At 39.8% G+C, this 10,450-nt stretch overlaps 1 protein-coding gene across 4 annotated transcripts in view; it reads right to left on the reverse strand.

Annotated features, from left to right (window-relative positions):
* meis1b (Meis homeobox 1 b) overlaps positions 1-7,968 on the reverse strand; it is an 83,227-nt gene extending 75,259 nt beyond the window's left edge. For 2 of the 4 annotated variants that reach the window (XR_009655027.1, XM_060925528.1), the window contains exons 1-6: positions 7,142-7,965; positions 5,513-5,736; positions 4,424-4,565; positions 4,183-4,233; positions 3,719-3,769; positions 2,846-2,992 (exon numbers count right to left, since the gene is read on the reverse strand). Coding sequence is in view for 3 of the 4 variants with exons in the window: in XM_060925528.1 (XP_060781511.1) it covers positions 2,846-2,992; positions 3,719-3,769; positions 4,183-4,233; positions 4,424-4,565; positions 5,513-5,736; positions 7,142-7,153 (627 nt within the window). In the remaining variant the exon portion in view is untranslated. Of the gene's footprint in view, positions 1-2,845; positions 2,993-3,718; positions 3,770-4,182; positions 4,234-4,423; positions 4,566-5,512; positions 5,737-7,141 lie in introns of all 4 variants that reach the window. The other 2 variants (XM_060925530.1, XM_060925529.1) reach the window with 2 other exon arrangements.
* Positions 7,969-10,450: the final 2,482 nt, after the last annotated feature.

Genomic DNA, 10,450 nt, shown 5'->3' on the forward strand with positions numbered 1-10,450 from the left:
AAGGACGTCAGTTAATTAAGTGAGCAGTTAAATCGTTTGAAATCCTCTTCAGCTTGCCTGGAAAAACCCAGTGTACCCTTGAGAAGCTACTGAAGCTGTAAGCACTAATGTCCTAACTTAAGGCACTGCTTTCCAACCCTAAATTCATTAGCAAATGGTATAGACACTTCTAATTTAAGCTGAATTTACTGTGCAACTCTGCAGATGCTGCTCATGCAAATATCCTCACACCCTTTGCTAAGCTGTCCAGATTGAGCATAAAACAAAAGGTATGATGTAAACGAAGCACCAAAAGTTTCCACCACTAAAATGTTTCATGATATGACCCAAGACAATACAGATAAGTGTGTTTATATGATCAAGGTTTAAATTAGGCTTGTGTTTAGGCAAGTTCCCAAGTCTTCACTTATAGAACCGAATGGATTTCCATATTGATCTGGTTCAAAATTCAGAAATTCTAGACAGCAGGTTCAATTGAATTTCATCGAATAAAGCTGTAATATAAGACCATTAAACAGCTGTAACCTTAGCTGTTGTCATTTTTCACATGAGTTGGCTTGTAAGAATAGTGACCCATGCCAGCGCACAGTGTAAGCTGCATTTGTTCTGAGCTGTAATGAAATCAGCACTGGCGTTTGGTGATTGTTGAAACACACAGGAGCAGCGCGGGGAAAGGGTTAAAACCTCTCTGCTAGGCACCTGAGAGAGAAAAAGAGCCTCGTGTTTATCAGCGAGCTCTAAAAGTCAACCCGTCCAAACTTTCCAAACTGGCTTGGCTGCATTCACACGCCAGTCGAGATCTGCAGACTTTTTGAACCTTGTGCTCCTTTTGTGTTGTTGAGAGGCGCCGTTTTTCTCTCACTGCTCTCGGTGCAAAACAACCGCGGCCTGGAAATCAGACATTACTGACACGATGCATGGGCGCACAAAGAGCAAAAGGCCACAGTCTCATCAATTCTGTGTACACTCCGTCTTCTGCATGAAGCTTCTTGCTGGAATAAATTGGTTTATGAATAAAGGAGCACCCTTACTCCTTTTGTCTTCTGGAGAATTTGTACGAAGAACATTTTCTCTAGTCCAACTCCACTATATGCCCGAGGGCATGGATTAAAAATACATATGGAGTGAGAGGATGCACACGCAACGCAAATTTGTTGCAAAGGTGTCAGTGCGTAACATAGATTAAAAAATATATAAATAAACAAAAAATAATTAGATTCAACTCTCTAAATGCGTTAACACTTACATAGTCACATGCAATTACTTTAAACATTCACAGAACTTTTGGGGAGTCTTTAAATGTGAATAACATGTTCCATCTCAAACCCCATATTAATAGCTAATGGGACTAACATATGTCAATAAGGGATAATGGCAGTCTATTTTAAGTCTATGCGGTGGATGTAGCCATACAAAGAATTATCTCTCTCCTTATCTCAGAATTTAAAAATAAATAAATACATTTTTTTAAAAAAACACCAAGCATTTGTCGCATGAAAACTTGATCACGGCAGCTTTGACATTTTCAAAAAAAAAAGTGTAAACACGATCCTTGCCTCGATATTTAGTTCAAAATCACCATCAAGGAAAATATAGGCCACATCTATAATTCTAAAGTCAATTAAAGATGTGAATTCATGCCCCCAAGCACAGCATAAATTGCTCTTGTCAAGTTATATACCTAGATACCCTTGGGTGTTCTTATGGGCTTCAGCTATTTCTATCACTAGTCATCTGCTCAAAAGAAATCTGTCTGTTCGGAAATCATTGCAAATGTTACCTCTTCTCTGGGGTATTTAAAAAAAAAAAACAATAGGAAGCACAATATTTAATCTGGACTTGGAGTTTCATGAAGGCTGTGTATGAATCTGTTCATTAGCATTAATAGAAGTGAGATGGCAGCCAGAGGCCGTTTCATTTGGTAATGAACAGAGCAGCACGCCAGAGTTTTCACTCATCGCACAGCTACAACTGGTCAGGGCCTTATCCGATCACTCGACCATATGGATTTAAATGATTTAGCCTAACCGCCTCGTTACTTTTTATGTTGGCAAATCTGTCTCTTCCCCTTAATATGAGCACTTAACTTATCTATCCTTATCTATAGTAGCCCTCGCTGGACCCGTACATCTTATTAAAATTGCACGCACCGTATGTTAGATTTTAAACAGATAATACCCTACTGTCAGGGTAAACATTTAGGAAATGTCCATACATTTTGTGCAAACGTCCAAACTGGTATGCTGCCATGCCATGTTAGTATATCACCTATAGGCCTACTAAAAAGACTATCAGTATCTCGAGATAACATTTACTAGTCTGTAGTTCCAATCCATCAGCTAAACGTTCCTTAAATGATCAAGCAACCCCAAGCTGAACACTTCAGAGAAATGCTCAGGGAAAAGGAAAAAAGAAAAAAAAAACCCCTGACATGACCCTTAATGAAGCACAGGCTAAACCCCGACACAAAATCTCAGGCACCTCGTCTTTACTGACTCGCACCAGTGCTCTCAGGAGATTTTTACCCTCACACACTGCTATAATATTCAGCACCTCTGAATATTATTTGGCTTCGTTAAAAAAAGAGAATTAAGTTTTTTTTTTTTTAAGGGCGAGGGAGAAGGCTAAATTAAAATCGACACGAAGCAGGTCAAGTTTGTGGCAGTGCTTTCACAAGTTAATCCCCTCAAGTCGTATCCGGGATCAAACCCTAATGAAGCGATAATGGCTACATTATTCAAATGTTCTCTCTTCATTCCGACGCAATCGGAACATCTTTAATTGCATGCAAATAAGCGCGAGCAAGCAGAGTGACCCCAAGAAACGCACAGAGGCGCCACTGTACCTGATCCAGCGGCCCCGACGACCTAGTGATTTCCTCGCTATCCGACTTAGATCCTCCTTCTCTCTCGTCTATTACCAGGTCTATGGGCATCTTGCCTTTCAGACAGCTGATATACCGGTGGCAAAAGTTGTCACACAGTTCGTGTACCTAAAGGAAAAAAAGGAAAGTAGCAGTCAGTTGAGCTAAAGCCAGCAAATATCGGATAACTTCATTTTGACCGACAGAATAGAGGTAACTAGTAACAAGAGCTACACACCATACTAAACACCCGTATTAAATTCATCTGCTCCCTGGTTTGTCGTCATTACGGACATAACCTACTGGAGTGGCGTTTAAGGTGAAGACTTTAATTGCGTCTAGTTATTTCATTACTTCCTCCTTTCATTAGAACACACAGCCTCTCTGCCCACTGAGCCATGCAATCACAAGGAAATCTGCATGCTCGAGAAGACATGACCATGAGTATGAACTATCGGACCATCAACCGCACATTAATATAAGTGGCCTTGCAGTAATATATATATATATATATATATATATATATATATATATATATATATATATATATATAGTAACATTAAAAAAAAGGTGCTTGTCAAATAATTTGATCCTTCTCCAGGACGCAGTTAGACTAGTTCCATTAGACTTGCAAAAGTAGCAGAACTTTGCGGACGGACTCTCGGCTGAAACTTAAATAATTCCATCTGCGTCTTAATGAAAATCCACTTTTAACTGTCCTGCACTGCATTTAATGTCATGTGAGGAAATAAACATCGGTAGCCTGTTTATTTTGACATTATAATTGTAACGTGCTAGAATAAAATAGATCAAAACTGAATGCAGTATAGAATTGGTAAATTCTGGTTGGATTACCTTCTCCAGCTCCAAGAGATGAAAACGTAGAACTTGTATGGCTTGGATCATCTGAGAGAGCGAGAGAGAGAGAGAGAGAGAGATAAAGACTTTCTCCCAAATTAACCATGACATGCGCAAAATATTACAAGGGCAGAAAATCGTTCAAAATGAATGGGTGCTAGCTTGTCTGCAATTTACGGCCAATAAAATGAATAGGCCAGTATGCAACTTAAAATACAATTTGTAAGCGAATGAAGACTTCAGTCCGACAGACGAGCTAAATATGTCAAGTGTATTTACATGTATAGCGAATATGAAAAAAAACCCTGCCAATTAAAAAAAAAAACACTAAATTGCAGTATGCTGTAAAATAGAATCATCCAATCCAACGCGAGGAATTGAATATTTCCTACCATTAGTAGCCTGTACATTAATGTGACCTTAATCATATGACACTATAAAAGCAAACTGTTGGCACTTACCAAATTATCAAGCTCGGGATTTGACGAAAATAATGGCTTTTCTGCTCTGATCTGGAATGAAATGCAAACGCATATGTGACAAAATACATATAGGCCTAAAATAAATCCATAATCACTTTATTATTTAAAAGGATTCTGTGTAAGATGTGCACTGGACAAAATCAGAGAGCATGTCGAATATCAAATAGCCTATCAAATACACAAACTGTGTTCATTAATCAAAGTTCACACTTTTGCAAACCTGTTTAGCGAATACTGCGATGTCTTCGTTAAAGGACTCAGAAGAACACACATCTCCTCCGGCCACGCCGGGCTCCCGAGGCGTGCATGTCGCTAACTCACACTTTTCAAAAATCAGTGCTAGCAGTGGAAAAAGGGGGTGCCTAAATAAATAAAAATCATATTGTCACCACAGGCAGAAAGGCTTGCGAAAAAGTTACAATAAGTAATTGCAAGTGTAAACGGGCTATTCAACCGCTTTAATTTTGCACGAAGTCAAGCCTTGCTATTGTGTCAATTAAAGAAGGGAAAAAAATCCCATCGGCTAAAATCAGAAATATCCTGTAATACAAGATATGTATTATAAACGTGTAATTATAACAAGAGGTCAAAAAGACTGCCGTGCCAAGTTTAACACGCTAAGAATTACACGAGGCTGTTCTGTAAAGCCGTAATAGTGTTTCATTCATTATAAATGATGGTGTATATATTATAGTTCATATTATATTATAGTTCAACGTTTAATGAACATCACTCAGAAACAAAAATGAAAGTTCATAAGCTTCTTCAGTTTGCATAATAATAATAATAATAATAATAATAATAATAATAATAATAATAATAATAGTTGTTGTTTATGGATGTCTACAATAATTAAATACCGCTGTGCATAAGTTAACTTAAAATTCAAGACAGAGGACTCAAGGGTTGATATATGTAAAATAAATTATTGTTGTAACTTAACTGGTCGACATAACCGTATAAAGTACATCTGGAGATGCGCAATACAACAAATAACACTAAATAATTCTATTCTATTCTTAAGGACTATAGGCCTATACAATATAACAGGGTTCCACATGCAAGACAAACAAATAACGAGTCGAAAGCGTGTGTGTGTGTGTGGGGGGGGGGGGGGGGGGGGGGAGACGTGAAAAGAGATGTTCAGATTGCATTAGTAAACTGCACAAACTCCTTTTATCCTCCGGGCGTAATATAATGATGGAGTGGCAAGTGCTTTTTGTGCTATAGGCAGGTCGGATAATGAAATGGGTGTTTATGTGTGCGTGTGTGTATCTAAGTGTGTGTTTTGGGGGCCGTATAGCCGTACCCGTAAATGGCGTCCTTGTCTCTCTTGAGCGCGTCGTTGACGGACGCTCCCATTGCGGGTGCCATGGTGTTGGTGTGCGCAGTGTGCGGGTACTGGTGCGCGTGCAGTGGCGGCGCGTGGTTCAGGTGCACCGCCTGCATAGGTCGCGCGCCGCCGTGCGGGTCCCCGTACATGGTGCTCGGGATCCCGACGCCGTCCATGCCGTAGTGGGGCAAGTCTTCATACTGCACACGACACACACATTTAGCGACTGGGCCATGTGCGCTCAGTATTCCACCCTCTTAAACATCATAAATAAACATATTCGGACATGGTCCGAAAATACCACTCATGAAAAAAACATACTTTTTTTTTCCTCAAACGTTCTGTAAGAGTAAGTAGAGAATGTAATCAGGAGTGTATTCTCAGTCTCAGTGCGTGTTGTCTACCTCTGATTCTGATATGAACTAGCGTTGGTTAAAATTAATACAGACTGCTGGTGGTTTGTGAGGCGCAAAGTGTGAATTTGCTGTTGTAAGTAATAAATAGCAGTAGATTTATACCTACATTTAATCCACATTACAACATGCTGCAATACTGCTGTTTAGATTAATAAAAAAAATTCTGATTGCCTGTGCAGTTGGGTTTCATCTACTATGTATATATTTTTTTTCTTATGACAAATGCAAATAAAAGTGTAGACGATGTCTGGTACAGTTAATCTACCAAGGATCATTTTTTGTTTAGCATGCAATTAAACACGTTTTAAAACGTGTACATGTGTTGTGTCACAAACACCGTGAATGAGTTGAGATTGTTTTAACTTCAGTAAAACATACAACGCGTTATTTTTATTTTTTGTGTGGGGGAAAGTAGCCTAATAGCCTACAATTTTGGCCTGTTCTGTTTTTAACGAATTTATGTGAAAGCCAAATGTTAATTATTCATCGTGATAACAGGGAGTGACAGGGCGATAGTAGTGAAAGTGTTCACAATAGGAATTAACACATGCACAAACCTGTAAAGGTGTAAACACGCTTAAAATTCACATTTCAAGCAAAAGGTCAGTGTACGAGTTCTACTTTCAAAGTGTTTACAAGTTGAGTTTTAAACCTAAATGGGACTTGGCATCATTTGACAACGCTTTAAAATATCTTCGAGCAAATGTTGACAAATATTCAATATTAATATTTTTATAGCCTGTAAGTGTTATTGGTTATCATGAACTATTTTATTACTTTGATTAAATGTTATGTAAGATGTCTAGATGTAAGTAAGACTGACTATCCGAAGCTAGCAGATTGGAGTCGTGAATTTATAAAGTAACACAGAGGGAAGCCTGAACTGGTCTCATGGTTCCCTGCCTCACTTTCATTGAAATGGGCTACAGGTCATGGTTACTTTCCACAGGCAGATGAAGGACTTCGTGAAGCTATAGTCTGTGTTTCAATCGAGTAGGTAGATAAAGCAAGATCCATGCGTAAAAAAAAAAAAAAAGTGAATGAACAACAGTAAACCTAAACCTGTAAGTTGCCTGAAAGAAACGAGAGAGACAGAGCTGAGCTCAGCGCCGCTGCCATCGGCCACGTTTCAACGCTCGGACCGCTTTTACTAAGTTGGAGGAACTTTTGCGAGATGAGCTGTACGTACCCGCTGCGCCATCGCCCTCCACACTCCCTCAGCTTCGTTCAACGCAAAATATATTCCCTAAGAGGCCAGGGTGAAGAAGGGATTCGAACGCAATTTCCGAGGGAAGCGGGGTTTTGTTCTGTTTGTTTTTCAAAAATCCAAACGGCTCTTTCAAGCAGTCCTTCACATCAACTTCAGCCGAACACGACCGACACGACCAGGGTCCTCCGCCTTTAACCGCCGCACAGCAACGATAAACCGAAAGAATATTCTTTCCCAGACCTTTCATGAAAATACACCCCTCAGACCCAGCTAGCAAGTCCCATGGCTCTTTGCCACTCGGTCTGTCAATCAGAGGCAAGCTTGTCAAAGTGTCGAATGAATGATGATCCTCCGCCGCCGCGCTTCCACCGGTTAGCACACCTCGCGACAACGCTGCTCGTAAAAACGCGCGCGCGCAAAATTAAAAAAAATAAATAAATAAAAAAATAATAATCAAGCTCTTGTGTGTCTCTTTTGGTCGCTCGCTTCTCCCGAGTTGATTTTTTTTTATGCAAAAGCTTCTAAATAAGCTGGAGAGGAGGTGGGGTGAGGATTCTGGCTTAGTTCTTCTTAAAGGAGCCACGATCGATGCTGCGAGCCGCCTTCGCCTCTCGTCCACAGCTAGTGTGTGTGTGAGAGAGAGAGAGAGAGAGAGAGAGAGAGAGAGAAACGCGGCAGAGCGCTGAACCTGGACCAGACTGGCGAAACCCGGAAGTAGTGGTGGCCATAACAGGTCGCGCCTTCCACAGCGCAGTGGGCTACAGCAAGTGGCTCGTGGAGAAGGGGGTAGTGTGTGTGTGTGTGTGTGTGTGTCTCTCATACCGTGCCCGAGACACACGAAAGTATAATCCATTGCTACAGTCAAGAGAAGTAGGTATACTAAGCTATAGAACAGGTTTATTTGGACAACACGATATGATCTCATTCTTATCTGTTCAACACTGCCAACGCCCTCATGATTCTTTGTAATGTAACATATGATAGCATGCTATATTATAACAAGACTAGTCTTATAACTCCGTAAACCAACACTGCCGAACAGAGACGCAGAAACGGGATCATTAGACAGAAAACGTCAGAAGCCTACGATTACGATTTCGCATTGCTATTTTGCATAGGCTATCGTAACATCAAAATGGTAATATGTCCTGTCTGTAGTTTATTTTGGCTACAGTGTGAGAAGAGCTTCAATCGGAAAAATCGGCATGCGTACTGACATGTTTACGGCTCAATACACCACATTATTTTACTTATACGGGTTTGTAGCACGTCTCTGACTGAAATAATCAGAATATTTAGAATTAGTAGTACTTAAATGCAGCTCACAGAACGTCCTAAGAGGTAAGTGTGAGAGGAATAAACACCCCTCCCCCCTCCCCCCTGACTGTAAATGGGCTGGTCCAACCTTGTAGGATATTAGAGTTTGGTACAGTGACCGGTGGCAGTGAGGACAGGACATACAAGTCATCTACCAAAGCTGATCCATTATTAATTAACCTGTATACTCGATAATACATATAAGGAACTAATAATAATAATAATAATAATAATAATAATAATAATAATAATACAAACTCATACATGCAAATAATGATACAAACTCAAGTGAACACATACTCTGAATGTTGCTGATCAAATCCCCCCACCCGCGCGCGCGCGCACACACACACACACACACACACACACACAATTTATTCTACAACACTTGACAACACTGCGCTGTCTATTAGTTAGTCTAATAATTTTCATTACGCAGCAGCATAAATTAGGCTTTAAGTAAAGGGACTATAAAGAGTAATAGTGCTGCTATATTTGATATATGTGTAATATATTATCAATAGCAGGCCTAAGCAAATTTAATCTGTCAATATAGCCTGTTGGACCACATTACTCTAAATGTTTGTCTTTGGGCTCCTATATGTATGGTGATATGTGTGAATAATGTTACTATCAAGTTGTTGGAAGAACTTCGGGAGAAAACCAAACGTGTAAACGCAAAACTTGGTGCTTAGAGAGAACATGGGTAGGTGTGTGTGTAAGCGATGGCCAAAGAGCATCTGTCATCGGTCTATGTCTAGAAACATTTTATAAATCAGTACTGAGAGTTTGCACATTGGAGAGGGACGAACTCTTCTAGCAAGAAGGGCCAGTCGCTCCAATTTTATGGACACGAAATTATGATTCAACTCCAAACCTCTGGACAAAGTGACAGACTGCGTCTCAAACCGCATTCACTAAATAGTAAGTGAAAAGAGTAATCCAGGGAAGGTTGTGGACGCAGCCGCAGACTGCGCGACGTTCTCTCTCTCTCTCTCTCTCTCTCTCTCTCTCTGTGTGTGTGTGTGTGTGTGTGTGTGTGTGTGTGCGGCATCCGAGTAAGAAATGAGGATTCCTGTGACCGCTAAACTGAACGACACTCAATAGATTACATCAGTTCGGGACGTGAGTAAATTTCCTTTTACGAACTGTTTAATGTGTTGAGTGAGATGATTTAGTATGTCAAAGTATTACCGTTTATGAGGCTTTAAAATTGAGATGTTGAAGTTTCGAATTGGATCCGAGAGTGCTGCTATTTGCCTAGTTTATCACAAATTTCACAGTATTTGCTCATACTGAATCATTATTTGCAAGCAGGCTCCTTGTATTTTCACATAGTGGGCTATCTGCGGTCACTTCGGATGTGTATCCCAGTATAAAGATGACATCTTAGCCAAACGCTTAACTGCTGTCACAGCACCCCAATAGCATTATAAAGTCATTAGGTTGCCTCAATTAGCGTCCATAAAAGAAGCACAACATGGGGAAGGACTTTGGAGTTAACTTTTCTTTAAATGAGGCTCAGCAGTCTGTGACGCGCATCAGTGAGTAAACACCATCATTTCAGTCGATTTGCTTTTACACTGAAAGTGAAGAAACTATGTGAATTCGGGTTGGGATTAGATAAACTGAGTGCAATACAAACAAGTAGGCTGAGTTTGTTTGTTTATTTTATTTTTTTAAATGGCGTACTAAATTTGCATATGATTCCAAACTTGGATGCACTTTTGCTATCTAAGCTAACTTTTATGACATTGATCAATAAAATGCTAGACTAGTAAATATCAATTTTACTCGTTTAAATAGTCACAGGGAAATTTCTTCACAATGTGCTTCAACATATTAACAGAATCTATAAGGCGCGCTCATGGAGAGGAGTTGAAGTGTTTTTGAAATTTTGCACAGGTTTAATCTGGAACCCTTTTTTTGTTTTTCGCTTTTGTAAAGAATTTACATTTGTGCAAACTAATT

This window comes from Neoarius graeffei, chromosome 7 (genome assembly GCF_027579695.1).
Source record: "Neoarius graeffei isolate fNeoGra1 chromosome 7, fNeoGra1.pri, whole genome shotgun sequence".
NCBI lineage: Eukaryota > Metazoa > Chordata > Actinopteri > Siluriformes > Ariidae > Neoarius > Neoarius graeffei.